Below are 19042 nucleotides of genomic sequence, written 5' to 3' on the forward strand. Positions count from 1 at the left end.
GGTTCCTACATGCTGCCTTCTACACCATGTTGAGACAGAGTAACATGTGTTGGGACTTATTAATAGACCTACAGTAATGGAGTTCTGGGCCTTCCCCAAGGCTTTTGGGAGAGTTTGAGAGATTTTGAACAATTTCTTTTCTTCGGTATTCACTAAGGAGAAGGATATTGAATTGTGTAAGGTAAGGGAAACAAGTAGGGATGTTAAGGAAACTATGACGATTAAAGAGGAAGAAGTGCTGGTGCTTTTAAGGAATATAAAAGTGGATAAATCTCCAGGTCCTGACACGATATTCCCTAGGACCTTGAGGGAACTTAGTGTAGAAATAGCAGAGGCTCTGACAGAAATATTTCAAATGTCATTAGAAACGGGGATGGCGCCGGAGAATTGGCGTATTGCTCATGTTGTTCCATTGTTTAAAAAGGGTTCTAAGAGTAAATCTAGCAATTATAGGCCTGTAAGTTTGGTGTCAGTGGTGGGTAAATTAATGGAAAGTATTCTTAGAGATGGTATTTATAATTATCTGGATAGACAGGGTCTGGTTAGGAACAGTCAACATGGATTTGTGTGTGGAAGATCATGTTTGACAAATCTTATTGAATGTTTTGAAGAGGTTACTAGGAAAGTTTACAAGGGTAAAGCAGTAGATGTTGTCTATATGGACTTCAGTAAAGCCTTTGACAAGGTTCCACACGGAAGGTTAGTTAGGAAGGTTCAATCTTTAGGTGTTAATATTGAAGTAGTAAAATGGATTCAACAGTGGCTGGATGGGAGATGCCAGAGAGTAGTGCTGGATAACTGTTTGTCAGGTTGGAGGCCGGTGACTAGTGGTGTGCCTCAGGGATTTGTACTGTGTCCAATGATGTTTGTCATATACATTAATGATCTGGATGATGTGGTGGTAAATTGGATTAGTAAGTATGCAGATGATACTAAGGTAGGTGGCGTTGTGGATAATGAAGTAGGTTTTCAAAGCTTGTAGAGAGATTTAGGACAGTTAGAAGAGTGGGCTGAATGATGGCAAATGGAGCTTAATGCTGATAAGTGTGAGGTGCTACATTTTGGTAGGAATAATCAAAATAGGTCATACATGGTAAATGGTAGGGCATTGAAGAATGCAGTAGAACAGAGTGATCCAGGAATAATGGTGCATAGTTCCCTGAAGGTGGAATCTCATGTGGATAGGATGGTGAAGAATGCTTTTGGTATGCTAGCCTTTATAAATCAGAGCATTGAGTATAGGAGTTGGAATGTAATGTTAAAATTGTACAAGGCATTGGTAAAGCCAAATTTGGAATATTGTGTATAGTTCTGGTCACCAAATTATAGGAAAGATGTCAACAAAATAGAGAGAGTACAGAGGCGATTTACTAGAATTTTACCTGGGTTTCAGCACCTAAGTTACAGAGAAAGGTTGAACAAGTTAGGTCTTTATTCTTTGGAGAACAGAAGGTTGAGGGGGGACTTGATAGAGGTATTTAAAATTATGAGGGCGATAGATAGAGTTGACGTGGATAGGCTTTTTCCATTGAGAGTAGGAGAGATTCAAACGAGGACATGAGTTGAGAGTTAAGGGGCAAAAGTTTAGGGGTAACACGAGGGGGAATTTCTTTATTCAGAGAGTGGTAGCTGTGTGGAATGTAGAGGTGTGTAGAAGTGGTAGAGGCAGGTTCGGTATTGTCATTTAAAGTAAAATTGGATCATTATATGGACAGGAAAGGAATGCAAGGTCATGGGCTGAGTGCAGGTTGGTGGGACTAGGTGAGAGTAAGCGTTCGGCATGGACTAGAAGGGCCGAGATGGCCAGTTTCTGTGCTGTAATTGTTATATGGTTATACATCTACCCTAGACTGCTGTCTTGAGTGGCGGGTGACTTGGGAGGAGATCACGTACCTGGAAGCGCAGCAGGGCTGGCAGTTCGTTAGTCGTGGGGAAGGAAGGGGATAAAGCAAGGTTGGGGAGGAAAAGATTTAAGAGGGAAGGGGTCTGAAGGGTCTGTGTGAAAGGAAAGAAGCAGAGGAGCAGGATACAAGGTCTTAGAGGGTCTGAGGAATTGACAAGTTAGGGGAAAGGGAAGGTATTAGGTGGGGACAAGGAAAAGACGTGTAGGAATATGTGATTCTGTGCCACGTGTTTGTGTGGTTAGAGTGCAGGCAGTTAGTGCTCCAAGTGGAACTCAGAAGCAGTTCCAGAATCACCTATTCCAATTGATAAACTGAGAAAACTGCTTGTAATCAAAAGATTGAGCCACAATAAATGATTAAGGACCCTACCGAGACACCAAATGTTTCTCCATTCACCAATGTGGCTGTGGTTTGAACTATCTATAAAATACACTCGTTACCCAGGCCACACAAGACAGAAACTTCCAATTGTTTGTCAGGTTGGATTAGGATAATAAACAGATTGAATGCCACACGAACAGATTACTTTCCAAGGTTCATACCATTCTTCATTGGGGGGGGGGGCTAAATCCTGACACACCCCACCCAATGAATAATTCATACTATGGATATAGAAGGGAAGAGAGGAGGTCACTTAGGCCAATAAAGGACAGTCCTACCATTAGTGCTCTTAACTGGACCATGAATAAAAAATACTGGGAAATATTATCAACCCACTGCCTGGTTGTAAACGAGTGTTGCAGACTGTGCATTCTGAGCAGATTGTACAGGAGTCTCAGAACTGGTAATGCCACTTTACCATGGGCTGACTACCTACCATCAACACCAACAGCATTTACAGAATGTTGAAATAAAACAGCTTAAAGCTGAGAAAATAATGGGTGGCTATTCAGTGATTTGGATGTTTTATTAATGTGGATACAAATCTTTACCTCAAATCTGACTCCAGCGTCAGGGGCGCCTTTGTTTCCTTCATCGATAATTCTGAGCGAGTCAGGATCTACCTTTTCCTCTGCCTGAGCTTTCTTTCTCAGGTAGTCCATTCTCTTCTGTCTGCTCAATTGATTATCAATCAGGGCTTGCAGATGATTCCTTTCAATGGAGCCCAGCAGAATCATGGAATCTACAGATAAAATCATCCCACGTTAGATACATAGAAATGTGAAGCCAGTATTCAATATGAACCCTAAATGCTGAAGTCTGCCAATCAGTTCATTACAGTGCTACTCCCTGTCAGCTTGAATAATCTATATTCAAGCTACAGACAACTGTACATACCTGCTTCAAATTTTCATATTTGCTTTGCTAACACAACCAGGCAGATAGAAAGATCAATATCCATGCAAACAGAGGTCACCTCAATAACCCAAGATGTTAAGGGAGCTTTGGAATTATTACACAAGGGTGAGAGGTTTTCACAGGGTGTGCTTGGTTTCCACAGTAATGTTGCACACTGTTCAGAATGGAGAGACAAATTAGATTTTCAGGGAAAGTAATACATAGCAATGGTTACATTGTACAACTTTAAGATGACTTACTAGCTGGATAAACCATTTACAGTATTATAATTAGTTTACACAACTCATCGTGGGAGATTGAAAAGTCAGGAACACTCCTGCACTGCATAATGTGCAGCTTGCAAACTCAGGTAGAGAATCCATTATAACCAACAATAATAAAAGCACTGATGTTGGAAGCAGCATGGCTGCCAGTTTAATAATCCAGTGCAGTATTTAACAGAGTATAAATTGGTAGCCTACAGAGGTTAGGAACATTTTAAATTACACCCACTCAATCAAATTAGGTATGCATATCATCTTGCAATCTCACAGAACAGCAACAACAGCGAGCTCTCAATTTGCCTACTGGTGTTTAAAACATTTTATTTTTCTGAAGTACCTAGAGTCATATCTCTACATCAAAAGACTTAATGAGAACTGTTAAGGTTAATGCACACGGCAGGGCCAATTCCCAGCACTGTCTGTAAGGAGCTTGCATGTTGTCCCTGTGACTGTGTGGATTTCCTCCAGGTCCTTCGTTTCCCTTCCACATTCCAAGGGTGTACAGTACAAGTTAGGTTTAGTATGCTATAAGAATGTTATGTTGCTGCTGGAAGCACGGTGACAATTACAGGCTGACCCCAGTTCATCTTGGACTGTGGGTTGGTCGTTGATGTAGACAATGCATTTTGTTGTATGTTTCAAAGTTTTGATGTACATGTGACTAATTGAGCTAATCTTTATTTTTATAAGCTACTGCTAATCACTTCAGATCTCTGCTACCAATTTTGTAAACTGATGAAGTTATTTTGCAAATAGCCACTGATCAGTTTTAAAATATTCTGAAAAGAGTATAACATGTTCAATACAAACTGATACCAACTATCCATGACTACAAATTGCAGATGTATATAAATTATTATTAGTCTGTACAATGAGCCATTGGAAAGCCAAACAAGATGCAAGAACTGATCTGGGAAAAGAGGACAGTTTAGACACACAATGCATAGGTACAAAACTGGAAGCAAGAAAATGATAAAATGCACCAGGAAAGAGTAAGAAGGAAGTGAAAAAAGGAATGGAAAGCATGAGAGAAATGAAAAATATTGGGAAATGTCAGAAGAAGGAGCAAAAACACAAGAGGTTATAAACAATGTTGCTTTATCTCTTTTGCTATTTAATTTGAGTGAATTAATGACAGTGTTAAATCAATACCCGTTGAAACAAGATTAGCACTTCCAAGTAGAGAGAGAGGAATCAAGCTGGAAAATACACTTTCACAAGCTCAAGTACATAAACAAATCTAATTCCTAAACATTGCGTTTACCAAAGATAGCATATGTCACATGTAAACTCCATTTAATTCTGCATAATCAATGTTTCCTTTCTAAAGTAGCCTACAGTATCTTTTTTAAAATTTATTTTTAATTAAATTTTTAAGAGAATTACATAAAATGAACAGAATAATAGAGTAATGAAAATTAGTATCAGCCCTCCCCCCTCCCCTTAACCCTTCCCCCCTTAACATCCCTATCTAAAAAAAAAGAAAGAAAAAAGAAATAAAAGAAAGAAAGAAAGAAAAAAGAAAGAAAGAGTGCCTGGATATCGGAAGATCCCCACATGCTCCATGGAGTTCAAAATAGCTTTAGTATACATCTTTATTTATCTTTTTTCCCCAAATAGCTAAAAATTTTATCTTCGAAGGACCTATATATTTAATCCTATCTTTTGTAAATAAGGGTGCCAAATTTTCAAAAATACATCATATTCATTTCTTAAATTGTAAGTAATTTTTTCAAGTGGAATGCAACTAAATATTTCATTATTCCAACTGTCCATAGTTAAGTATGAATCTGATTTCCAAGTAACTGCAATAGCTTTTTTGGCTACTGCCAATGCAATTTTTATAAATTTTTTCTGATATTTATTCAATTTAGGTTTCGGTATTATCCCTTCAATATCGCCTAATAAAAATAATATTGGGTTATGTGGAAGTTGTATTCCAATAATTTGTTCCAGTAAAAGTCTTAAATTTATCCAAAAAGGTTGAATTTTAAAACAAAACCAAGTAGAGTGTAAAAAAGTACCAATTTCTTGATTACATCGAAAACATTGGTCAGATAAATTTGGGTTTAATCTATTTATTTTTTGTGGTGTAATATATAATTGATGTAAAAAATTGTATTGTACTAATCTAAGTCGGACATATATTGTATTTGTCATACTGCCAAGGCATAGTCTTGACCAACTTGTTTCATCAATTTTAATATTTAAATCAGTTTCCCATTTTTGTCTTGACTTATGAATTCCTTGCTTAATTGTCTGTTTTTGAATCAATTAATCAATCAATGAATTAATTCAAAAAGGAAAAATTAAAAAAATTACTTCTTGTATGTATAATTTGATTCAGAAACAGCCCACTGTATCTTGTCAGTTTCAATTTTAACCTTCTCTCTTAAACAAAAAGTCAAAAATCTGAGACCTGGCTGCTAAAATAATCCAGACTTTATTGCATAGGTTGCAGAATATGGAGCATTCCCAAATTCCAAGTTTTCTACACCTCAGCCAGCTTTGATTCTGGATAAAAATCAGTGACCATCCCAGTTCTTTCATAAACATACATTATTCCTAATTCCCAGCAGCAGAGTGTTAACTTAATGCTCGAATCCCTTGTACGTAACTTGCCACCAAAACTGTACACTTTACGCAACCCCAGCCTTCAGCAAATCTTTATAAATTACAAACATTTATTCAACAGACACAAAATGCTGGAGAAACTCAGCAGGTCAGGCGGCATCTACGGAGGGAAGAAAGCAGCTGAAGGGCCTTGGCCTGAAACGGTGACTGTTTATTCCCCTCCATAGATGCTGCCTGACCAGCTGAGTTTCTCCAGCATTTTGTGTGTGTTGCTCAAGATTTCCAGGATCTACAGAATCTTGCGTTTATACCAAACATTTATTCCTTGTTTTTCCCTTCCAAAACATAATCAAATCCATTGTGAACTTTTGCTGCCTGACTACACAATCTAGACACCAGTTACCTAGATGTTTGCCAATTCTCATTTATATTTGTGGAATGATTTGAAAATTTATACTGTGTTGTTTATATATGCTATTCAGAAAACACTTTCCAACTCCTAGTATATACCACCTCCAACCCTTTCCCATTGTAAACATCAATTTACCTTAACTATTTGGTTCTAGTCTCACAACTTATTTGTTTTTAATTTCTGCAGTACATTTCTTCTTCCTTAACACCTTTGTTACTTACCTCTTAGTATAAATGTACATCTTTCTCATTTATTCACTCATTCTTTCAAGACCCTTTTGGATATTGTTAATGTGGAGTGCCGCAAGTCTTAATCACTGATTTATTGGCGGACAGTGGAGGAAGTGTGTGGCCTCGGTCACAGCAAGGCCTAGGCCTCAGGCTGTAGTTTACAGCCATCAGGAAAAAGTCGTCGAAACTGGTGCGCTTCACCAAGGGTGATATCGTGCGGTGTCCACGCTTGAGTCAGTGCTGCCTCACCCAGTATTCGCTTGGCAGATGACAAACTGTATTTTACATGTGCTTGCTATTTAGTATGTACTATGCATGCTTTGTGCTGTGTGTGACTGTTGGTACTACATTCTGCACTTTGGCCCTGGAACAGCACTGTTTTGTTTGGCTGTATTCACGGATATTCATGTATGGTTGAATGACAATTAAATTTGAATTGAATTGAACGTGATGTAGACACTGCTGGCAATTTTAACAATGTCAACCTAATTGTTCTGAATCAAGAAAGCAGTTAAGAGTGAACCATGTTTAGGGGTCTGGGGTCTCAAGCAGACAAGTTTGGGTAAGGATACCAGGTTTCCTTCTGTGAAGGGCTTCAGTGAACAACGTGTCTTCTTATGACATACTGGCAGTTTTGTGGTTAGTGTTGTTGAGAATACTTTCTCTTTGCTATGACAGGACTTCATTTCATGGTCTTGGATAACAAACTCGTACTGCCTACTTCTCACATATTTATATCATGTCTTCAACAAAAGATGCACAATATCACTACTATACTTCTTCAGTACATCAGCATCAGGTTTATTATCACCGGCATGTGACGTGAAATGTGTTAACTTAGCAGCAGCAGTTCAATGCAATACATAATCTAGCAGAGAGAGAAAATAAATAATAAATAAAATAAAACATAAGAAATAAAAACAAGTAAATCAATTATGTATATTGAATAAATTAAAAAAGAGCAAAATCAGAAATACTGTATATTTAAAAAAAAGTGAGGTAGTGTCCAAAGCTTCAAAGTCCATTTAGGAATTGGATGGCAGAGGGGAAGAAGCTGTTCCTGAATCACTGAGTGTGTGCCTTCAGGCTTCTGTACCTCCTACCTGATGGTAACAGTGAGAAAAGGGCATGCCCAGGATGCTGGAGGTCTTTAATAATGCACGCTGCCTTTCTGAGACACCACTCCCTAAAGATGTTCTAGGTGCTTTGTAGGCTAGTACCCAAGGTGGAGATGACTAGATTTACAACCTTCTGTAGCTTCTTTCGGTCCTGTGCAGTAGCCCCTCCATACCAGACAGTGATGCAGCCTGTCAGAATGCTCTGCATGGTATAACTATAGAAGTTTTTGAGTGTATTTGTTGACATGCCAAATCTCTTCAAACTCCTAATAAAGTATAGCCACAGTCTTGCCTTCTTTATGACTATATCAATATGTTGGGACCAGGGATCTTAACACCCAGGAACTTGAAGCTGCTCACTCTCTCCACTTCTGATCCCTCTGTGAGGATTGGTTTGTGTTCCTTCGTCTTACCCTTCCCAAAGTCCACAATCAGCTCTTTTGTCTTATTGACGTTGAATGCCAGGTTGTTGCTGTGGCACCATTCCACTAGTTGGCATATCTCACTCTTGTATGCTCTCCTCACCACCTGAGATTCTACCAACAATGGTTCTATTGTCAGCAAATTTAATGAGAGTATTTGAGCAATGCCTAGCTGCAGAATCATGAGTATATAGAGAGTAGAGCAGTGGGCTAAGCACACAGCCCTGAGGTGCGGCAGTGTTGATTGTCAGCGAGGAGGATATTTTATCACCAATCCGCACAGACTGTGGTCTTCCGGTTAGGAAGTTGAGAATCCAATTTCAGAGGGTGGTTAAGAGGCCCAGGTTCTGCAACTTCTCAATCATTTGGTCATTTTTCAATTAATTCTTATTAAATTTGTGATTTGTGTTATTAACATGTTTTTGCTCGCTCTACTTTATTAAATCAGACAAAAAAAAAGCCCGAGCTCGTTGCTTGACAGAGATGCTCCCAAACTCGTGCCTGAGCTGTTGTTACAGCCCAGTTCACATTGGTCAAGCCCAAACCTCACTCACACAATACCAATATGTCAGGGATTTTCTGGAGTTGTGAATCTGGTCTCCCTCTGTGATCTTTAGTTGATCACCCATCGCTCTATGCGATTGCTGCACTCTTTTGAGAGTAAAAAGGGCTTATGAACACCCAAAGGTTTCTTGTGCTGCTGTTTCCATGCATTTAAAATCCAGCCTTTCCCTACAATGCCAAATTAGCGAGAATAAAATTCTTCTCACTCACTCAGAAAATAGAAAAAAAAATCTAACAACAGTTCAAAGTTTAATTTCCAGTGACAATGAACTTCACACTCTGTTGACTTCTTCTGTTTTACAATTGAGCTCTTTTTATTCAATTTAAATTTATCCTGACTTAATTACTGCAGTGGCCCAACTATTTAAAGAGGGCACTTTCAGGGAACGGGAAATCATGACTCCTGTGTAGCCAATTATTTGTTTCCTTACTGGCTTAGTCTGGTTTAGAGTACTGATATCAGGTAGGTAATTTAAACAGCTCTTAACATTCAGCAACTAAAAAAAGTAAATTAAGAGAATAAATACAAAAAAGTCATAAAACGCACAATTGGAAATTTCAATATTTGTGCTTCAATTACTTTGCTGATGCGAACGGAGCTCTGTTAACAATGCTGAAGGCAGCAAGGGAGACACAAATGAGCATTTCTCAGTTTCAGCTTTGGGGATTAATTTTATCTTTTTGTGTTGGCATTAAACAGCCATTATCGATCTGCTGCAACTGTGCAATTTATATACAAACTGTGCTTAAGATATATAACTCAGCTAGATTTAATATTATCTCCATAGTACTTAAATATGGAAATAGTAAATTTCTGTTGGTAATACCGGAGCGGTGATGCAGAGGCCTGGACTAATGGCCTGCAGACAAGAGTTTGCATCTATGGAATTTAAATACAGTTAATTAAGTTAGTTAGTATTAAATAAAAACTAATGATGTAACTCTATTGTCAAAAACTTAACTGTTACAATTTTGGGGAAAAATTCTACCAGCCTAACCCGATCCTGATTGTATATAGTTCGAGCCAAGGATCAAGTGGTTGACTATTAATTGCCCTCTGAACGAATTTAGTAAGTCACCCAGTAGTGTCAAACCACTATATCAAAATGTAATAACATAACCGTGGAAATGCGTTCATCACGATTGTTGAGGCTCAAGGCTCACCATAGCTTTTGCAAGGTCAATTACGGATAGACATTAAATGCTGCCCTTGACAATGATGTCAAAACAAGGACAATGAAAAGTTCCATGGCATGGATATGTTACAGAAAAATACTTCAGAAACTGAATTTTACAGAACAACAATATTCCAGTAATTCTTTAATAAAAATATGCAATGCTGCTGATATCATTCTAAAATAAAAATCCTGTACTATATCCTTTTAGACCTCTAATAAGTTGTTCCAGACCAAAGTGATTTCCAAATTGACAGGCGTGGATAATGAATTGTACTTCCTGAAGGAATATCAAAGCAAAGCAAGTCTAATAATTGCAAAAATAGTCCTTCATAATTCAAGTAAAGTTCAGGTTCCTTAGCATGCAGAAACCTCTCTAATTCATAGTCTTATCAGAAATTATTCAATGCTGCTTATTTTCTTACCTGCCGACTCAACAAGAGGAAGATGTTTAAGTTTGGTGCTGTGAAGGAGATCCTGCAAGTCCCTGTACTTGCAGTTTACAATGACGAATCGGATGTCCCTTACCATGATATCTTCCACACGGATGTTATATTTTCTGAAAAGAATATTTCAAAATGAAATGATCTGTAAAAGAATTCCGCTGACTGTCTGAAGTCAAAAGATCTAAGCATATGCATGAATGGCAAAAGGAAAAACATAATCCTGAACTTATCCACTGTACTGCTATAGAATTATTCTTCTAATGTGATTGTTTGAATTTCCCTCACAATTACTTTAGCATGACAATTTTAAATCAAGGTTCGGCCGTCTGTAAGTAAATCAGCATGCGTCATTTGACACATTTATAATTGTGTCCCAATGGGGAATTTGGGACTAACTTAAATTTTCAAGACCAAATATCACAGATTTTACTAGAACAATGTATCAAGGGAGAAAGTAAAGACACAATTGACTAGATGAATCAAGCTGACAGTTTACTCCTTGCATTCTTCTGGGTTGGAAAATAGATGACTTTGCAAAACAGGTGAAAACCATCAATTAGCAGTGGAGATGGACTGTTCAGGAAATCTTTGGTGCTTAGAATAGATGTTGCATCCCTTCTGTATGATAAGAGGGCAAACACATGAGGAATTATGCTCAAAATGAATTAATTACATGCAGGACAGAATGTAGTTGTGCAACATAAAGTTTGAGTGTTTTTTTTAACCACAAACACAAACCAGTCACCCCATCTAGCACACCAGCTCTTTGCTTGGTGTATACTATAATTTAAAATGGATCTTGCCAGTTGAAAGATCTCCACAGATTCTGTCTGATTTGCTGGGTACTTCTATCATGCTCTTGTATTTCAGATTCCCAGCAGCTACTGTGCTTCATATAGTACTAATAATGTATTTTTCCTCCCTCTTCTGTCCTCATTCACCTGCTGATTATATCTTCTCCAGAAATAGCAGCAGCAACTAACAAGTCTTCATTACCCTCTCTCAGTGTCTGCTTCTTCCAGCCTCTCCTGGTCTCCACCTGCCACATACATCCCTGTCACTCTCACTCCACCACTATTCTATGCAACTTAAAACATCTTTCATTTCCAATTTTAGCAAGTTATGATAAAAGGTCATCAGCCAGGAATGTTAACTGCTTCCTTCTCCATTGATGCTGTCTGAACTGCTGGTTTCAGATTCCAAAATTTATTTTAATTTCAAAGACCCGACTTGTTTCATTACTTTAACTTAAAAAAAAAAGGCTTGTCCTTAATTGGTACCAGTATATATTGTTTCAGAAATTACTCAGACCGAGCTAAGAAAGATCAATCTTTTTTTTTGACAACTAGACTGATCATGTTAACTAAAAAGTAAAATCTCCCATTAAGCCTGCCCTGTATTAGATGCTTCTTTTTATCACCTCGTTTATACATCGCAATTGTTCACTCAGTTACCGGAGACAACTCTCAGCATTGCCTTCAATGATTATGTATTTTTGCCAATATAGACGACTGCCTGCTGATCTTTCAATAGGCCTCAATGATTTCATACGTAAGCACTAAAGTGACTTTTCTTCTATTCGATATTTCCCATAGACATTAAAGCATTGTATTTTAGTCCCTTTTGAAACTACTACATTATATGACCTTTTCTACCCATTTCCTCTATTTTCTTGGCAACACGAAAACTCAAGATGCTTATTAAATGCTAGAAATTAGTATTATCCTCACTGCACTTGGAATCATTAATGTGAAAAGTAACAGAGCTTAATGAGCTGGTGCTTAATCGTATTAAAGGTTAATTCTGGGTCCTTGTCCATCCACAGATGTTTGCTGGTTCACCTGTCACAATTCTCACATCACCAACACTAACATAATAGCAACATCCAGGAGATAATGCCAAGTTAGTTAGTTAAATAACTTCCATCCGTAATAAACACTGTAAATTGATTAATTAAGCTTTACTAGAAGGGGTTCTAGAGACATATTCCATCCTCACATTTGCAATGACAGTGCCTAAAGGAATCAACTCAAAACAATTTTGAAAATGTGCCAGTCAACTTCATTAGATTTTGTTTGAGGATATAATTGGCACAGTAGATGAGGAGGAACTGATGAATATATTCTACTTGAGTTTCCAAAAGACAATTAATTTGGTGCCAAAAAGAGAATGTTATGCCAGATTGGGGCTCATGATATCCTCAATATGTGAAATATTTTACACAGTTTGAAGATTGAACAGTAGCAATAAGGACTTGAGGGAATTTCAGTGCTTGCTTCTCAACTATATGCAATCCGTTTCAATAATTCTGATGAAAGTACAAAGTATGACCTTGCTGAATGTGAAAGCGGACTGTAGACTCAAGACCTCTGCAAGGTGATTTGGATCACTTAAGAGGGTGGCTAATAGGAAGGAAGTTGCAGTATGATTATGGGGAAATATGAATCAATTAATTCTGGTAAAATATGGTAAAAGGAGAAGTTTTTTGAACATTGGAAGATCAGCATGTGCTGGTACTCAGACGGGAATCAGCACCTTGGACATGGATCATGAGAAATTATCATGCAGGAACAGTAAGAAAGCAAAGGAGTACATTATTTTTGAAAATCAAAAGTCACTGCATTATTTATTTCCAACATCCTTCCATGCAATGCATTCAAGGAATGCTTAAAGGAACTAATTAGAAAGTCATTGCACTTATCTCAATTACCACACTTATGTGACCAGTGATTCAGGCACTGAAGTTAATTTCTGTCATCCATTCTATTACCTCAATATCACTTGAAACATCCCATTTAAATCTCCCCTTAAACTCCGTTGCTTTATGGGGTGTAACTCCAATTTCTGAAGCCTCTCCACATAAATGAACTCTTTCATTTCTGAGAAATCACACCAGCACTAACTTCAAAGGCTTGACATTTTTTTTTAAAAGGAGTGGTCCCCCACAACTGCAACTGGATCCTCGGTGGGTAACTTCACTTACCACTACCCAGAACTGATTCCACAGCCAACCAACTTCACTTTCAAGGACTCTATACAACTCATGCTCTCTGTACAGTATTATTTTTATTTGTACAATTTGTCTTGTTTTGCACATTGGTTGCTTGTCAGTCTTTGTCTCTTTATGTATAGTTTGTTCATAAAATAAATAGAATTTCTTTTTACCCTGTAGATTCTTGAAATAAAATGATTTTCAAGGTAATATATGGTAACATACATATACTTTGATGATAAATTTACTTTTAACTTTGAATGCAAGCGGTGCCAATATTCAAATTGTGATGCAGTCAATGATTCATAACAAGTCACCAGTAATTCATCTCCAGCCATTGTCATGGCTACAATTTCCAAATTGGTTCCAAAACTCAATATCACAGTGGAACCGAACTTCAGAAATTGAATTTGAGTTCACTGCTACTGCAATGCAGTGCAGTTGACACTTCCAGTTCGGGATGAATACTTGACAGTTGTTTTGCTTTCTCAAATTCCACTTCCCAACACGGCCTACTCCTCAGAATACAGTATTGCTCTCCAAGCAGTACAGAGTCTCTGAACTACAGTAACTCCTTCATTGATGTCAAACAGGTAATTTTTGCATCAAAGCTTTTGAAGAAATTGCCTATCACCTGAACCTCCCATACTTCTTCGAGATAATGAGATTTGAGCCATATTCTGAACAACTAACCAAATTAAATTGTTTCTACCTACAAAAATAGCTAACTGGCTGCTTCTCATTGGTTGCTCAGCAACAGTGTGAGTTCCTTGGTACAGAAAACAATGATACATTTGCTGGAGACAAATTTGTTGAACACTGTGCACAAGCACATCAACATGAATAAGTGGTTGAAATATTAAAGCAAAATACCGATCTGCTGTCTAAACATGAAATAGCAATCCGAATATCGAAAATATCTTGGAATGGAATGAACCTTATGAGACCAAAAGCTAATAAAGTATAATGGCTTTTGATTTATTGCCTCTAGATCTTTGTGCAGGGTTTGCTCCACCATTCAGCTGCCTTCCTGACAGAGCAGACCAAAAAGCAACACATCAAAATTTTATTTCTATTTATTTATTTAACAATACAGTATGGAGTAGGGCCATCCAGGCCTTCAAGCCTTGTCGCCCTAGCAACCCTCGTTTAACCCCTAACTAATCACGGGGCAATTTACAATGACAAATCCTACCTGGTATGTCGTTGGATTGTGGGAGGACACAGGAGGACTTGGGGTAAAACCCACACGTTCCACATACAGACGCCTTACAGATGACTCCAGAATTGTACTCCAAACTCCAGAGCCCCTAAGCTGTAACAGCACGCACTACCTGCTTCGCCACCGTGGCGCCCCAATTTTCCTGTAACCTTCAGTATTTAACAGCAAATGGCCCCTCAAAAACATTAATAATGTATTGATCTCACAAATGAGATATATCTCTTTAAAAACTGAATGACGATAACATGTATATTTCCACAATAAAATTTCAGTAGCTGTTTCAGAATTTGGTATGTGTGGTTTAGAGGGTCACTTGTGCATAGCGAGCTTGCAAATGAAAGTTTGAGAAAATGCCTTGCTTTTCTAATCTGGCCAGTATTTCTCCCTCAACATTGACTTGCTTAAATAAACATGGGCCAAAGAAGTTGATCAAGTAGCATCTGTAGTTTGGTCACTACTTGAGCAAAATTGGTTCCAAAATGTTGACAAGCGAGCACATTATCAAGTTACTGACAGGTGGTAGCCACAAAACTTCAGCTGCAGAGCAGGTCAAAGTTAAAATGCCTATGGCCGTGATGGTCCACGTTGCAGGACGCAGCTCATGCAAAGGCCCTGTGAGGAGGAACCACAGACTAAGGTCCCTGTGCCTTTCGATGTTGCATGTTATGAATACAACTTTTCTCTCTCAATGAGCAACTACCATTAGCACTTTAAGCAACATAGTTGATATCACATGTTGTAGTTCCATCCCATGAAGATCATGGGGTAAACACGGACAAGTGGGACCAGTATGGTTGGGCATCTTGATTGGCATGAACTAGTTGGACCAAATGGCCTGCTTCCATGGTGAGTTATAGAGTTTATGACTCTTAGATTATTAGACTGCTTTTACAGTTAATATAAGCTGAAAATCAATGTGGAATGAACACATTCAGGCACCTTTAAGTTGAGCCGAGCTTACCCTTGCTAAATAACAATTTGCAGTTGTTTCTGAATTGGGCAATTTGCAGCCCCACGATACAGCTGCTCCCTGTGGATGAGAGTTCAAACTAACTGTAGTTCAGACTGGCCTCTTTTAGTTCTATGTGTTTTTTTTGCACTCTTGTGTTTTTGCCTGTTCTTGCTTGGGAGCTATCTGTTAGTATTTTCGTGCAAAGGAGGGGGTTGGCAGTTTGGGGTTTGATGGTCTAGTGTTTTCCACGTGGAGTGATCTGTTAGTTTTTTTTGTGTGAGTAAGGGGGCTTGGGGTTTGCAAGTTTTTTTTATATATGGGGGGGTTGATGTTTTTCATTGATTGGCTTCCATGGTTTTTTAATGTTTTGTGGCTATCTGGAGAAGATGATTCTCAGAGTTCTATACTTTGATAATAAATGAACCTTTGAACTAGAAGTAGTTCATGGTGGTTTCAAAATGGTTGTTATGATGTGTCTAGTGTGATGGCTTAGTGGGTAGTACTTGTCACTCTCACTTTCAGCTACCACCGCTGGTTAGCAGTCCTGCCAGACGGAGAGCTGAATGAGTAAGTCTCTCCCTACCAGTACCTAGCCTCTCCAACAGCAAGAGACTACACTTGTGAGGACCACAGGTATGATTTTGACTAATGGACATCTCAGGATCTCCATACCTTCCGCCCAGACTTGTGATATTGATGATCATCACCTATTGTCCTTTGAGACAGACAGATGCCAACCATTACATGGTGATAAATCTTTTTCAGGTTAGATGTAAGATTTTTGCAAAGTAGGGGAATTAAAGGTTATGGGGAAAAGGCAGGTAGGTGTTGGTGAGTCCATGGCCAGATCAGCCATGATCTTATTGAATGGCGGTGCAGGCTCGACGGGCCAGATGGCCGACTCCTGCTCCTACTTCTTATCACAGGTGCTTGAGATTCTGATTTATAGAGCTTCTAATATTCCCTTTGTTGTACATCTTTCCAAGAAAGCTTTAACTGTATCTAATTTTCTGATATCTTGCAGGTGCTTTATTTCGAGGTTCGATAACAATTGTTCCAATATATGAACATTTTGTTTCAACATTTATCATGACACAGCTATTGATAAAGCCAAAAACATTTACTGAGAGTTTGGCATGTCCTCCTTGTTTCTGTTCACATCCTTGATGCACAGAAAAGACTGTACATTCTAAATCATTGCTGCCTCAAATCCTGGATGAATTACATCACAGTGTGTAAAATTACTTCTCATTAGGATGTTCTTCCTGTTTTCTGCTGGGTCCCAAATCTGACCTGTTTTGCTACAAATTGCTTAGGCTTTCTTCCACCATCTGACATTTAGACCACATTCGACAGAAATACAACTGTACATTTCACAGAAGGACACCGGTCATCAAATTATATACATTTCTGATTCAACACTCTAGAGACTTAGCTTGATTGATAGCTTTATAAGGTTATCATTTGTTAGTAAAAGCCTTTTGGAAAGTAACTGCCCTCGACTAAGTAAATCCTGCCTGCTGCGGAGGAAGATACAGTGTCAAAACTTAATATAAATAAAAGGAGATAATGACCTATAAAGTTAAAATGAATTTCCTTCCTAGAATCTATGCATTATTGAATTGTGAATATTATAAAACTGGAAGTAAAAATCTATGAATGAGATTTTTCATGGAATCCTCTTGACATGCTGTCTTTAAAATGAATGAATTCAAAGTTCTTGATTTAGCTGCTTTCACACGTGCCTTGTGTTCTGTTGGTTGTTTGTGTTTGTAGGTTCCAGTCGATAACCTATGAGGATGCTAATAGTTTGCTGAGAAATTGTTACAAAATTCACAAAACACTACCAAAAATTTGAGATAAAAAATAAAACTCATTCTCATATAATTTATGCGAATAAAAGTAAATAAATAAACATAATTGTAATAAACTCATGTTTAATGATGCATGAGCAGATGACATGGCCTCAAATTATGGAAAATTGTTTCATAAGAATATAAGAAAATATGAAATAGGTGCAGAAGTCAGCCACCTGGCTTGTCAAGCTTGTCCCTCCATTCAATAAGATCACGGCTGGTCTGGCTGTGGACTCAGTCCACCTACCTGCCTTTCCCCCATAATCCTCAATTCCCCTGCTACCCAAAAATTTGTTTCCAAAGAACTGAGTCCATTGTAATGCAGGGGCACATGTATTTGAAGGTCAACACCTCGAAGCAAACACAAAATGCACAGTCAAGCAGACAGCAGTGATTCCTGCTCATCTGTATATCTCTGAGTTAACAAACTTCCCAGAGGAAGGCACTTATAAATCCCTGTTGCTCTGTAGACCTCTGTATCTTTAACTTCCCAGAACAAGGCACTCGGGGCAACACCAACGGCTAATGTCCCTCGTGCCCTGTCTCAGGGAAGTTCAAAGCAGAAGCATTCCTAGCACCAAGTTTCAATCATTCACTTTCTACGTGCAAGCACATTGTTCACGTGCTCAATACCAGAATCCTGAAAAAGACAGAACAATACGGAAAACAGAAACCAGGGTAGGATATTTGACTCCTTGTATTTGCTCCACTGTTAAATTAGATCAATGCTAATTTTTTAACCTCAGAGTCATTTCCTTGCACTTTGCCCATATTTCCTTAATATTTACAAACTCCACTGAGTTCCGCCATGGTAAGAGATTACCAAACAAACACCAGGAATGGTCAAAGCCATTCCAAAGGCCTCTTTGAAAAGGCTGACATCCCTAATGACCCATGGAAATCCCTCGGGTGTAACTATTCTAAGTGGAGAAAGGGCAAGGGATTGCCATTGAGATTGCCAAATTCCTTTGTAGGGAGCTCACAAAAACCCAACTTAAATAAAAGAGGTGGCACATCACCTCCGGAGCTACCCATCTGACTTAACAAGGGTATCCTAGTCTGCAGGTATCACATTGGGCTCATCATTCCTCTTAGTATCCAAGGAACTAATAAGGAAGCAAGTTAAAGATAACACCAAGGGGTTACAGGAGAAGACACCTGCCTCTCACAGAAATTAAATATTTTTGTTTCAATAACCTCTTTCTGAGAGCACTGCAACCGTCCCATTAAGAATGGCTGGTTAAGCTGCTTAAGGCATATGTCCTGTCACAGGTAACCACTCTTATATTAGGACCCTAAAATGATCATGACTTAAATATTCAATGCACCCAATGTCAGAAGGTGCCCTCCGTACTTGAAGATCACTGATTCCTTACTTAGCATGAATGGGAAAACAGAAACTATTGGGATCACGAGCTTGTCAATTCTGAAGACCTTCCAGAACAGCAGGTAATCCATTACAACTTCTATATCAAAATTTCACAGTGTTTTAAAGACAAGTATCTTGATTCTCTGTTTTGTTAGCACACAAAAAAACAGTTCTTTATGTTTCTCATCAAACTAAATGCACAGGAAGATATACAGCAAGAGAAATCATCAAATATGTAATTTTA

At 38.3% G+C, this 19042-nt stretch overlaps 1 protein-coding gene across 2 annotated transcripts in view; it reads right to left on the reverse strand.

The window, feature by feature from the left end:
* The window catches only part of LOC132378331 (chloride channel protein 2-like), a 506358-nt gene that overhangs the window by 101613 nt on the left and 385703 nt on the right, over nucleotides 1–19042 (reverse strand). For both annotated transcript variants that reach the window (XM_059945154.1, XM_059945148.1), the window contains exons 16-17: nucleotides 10387–10520; nucleotides 2837–3027 (exon numbers count right to left, since the gene is read on the reverse strand). In XM_059945154.1, the coding sequence (XP_059801137.1) occupies nucleotides 2837–3027; nucleotides 10387–10520 (325 nt within the window). The remainder of the gene's footprint in view (nucleotides 1–2836; nucleotides 3028–10386; nucleotides 10521–19042) is intronic.

This window comes from Hypanus sabinus, chromosome 2, assembly GCF_030144855.1.
Source record: "Hypanus sabinus isolate sHypSab1 chromosome 2, sHypSab1.hap1, whole genome shotgun sequence".
NCBI classification, from domain to species: domain Eukaryota; kingdom Metazoa; phylum Chordata; class Chondrichthyes; order Myliobatiformes; family Dasyatidae; genus Hypanus; species Hypanus sabinus.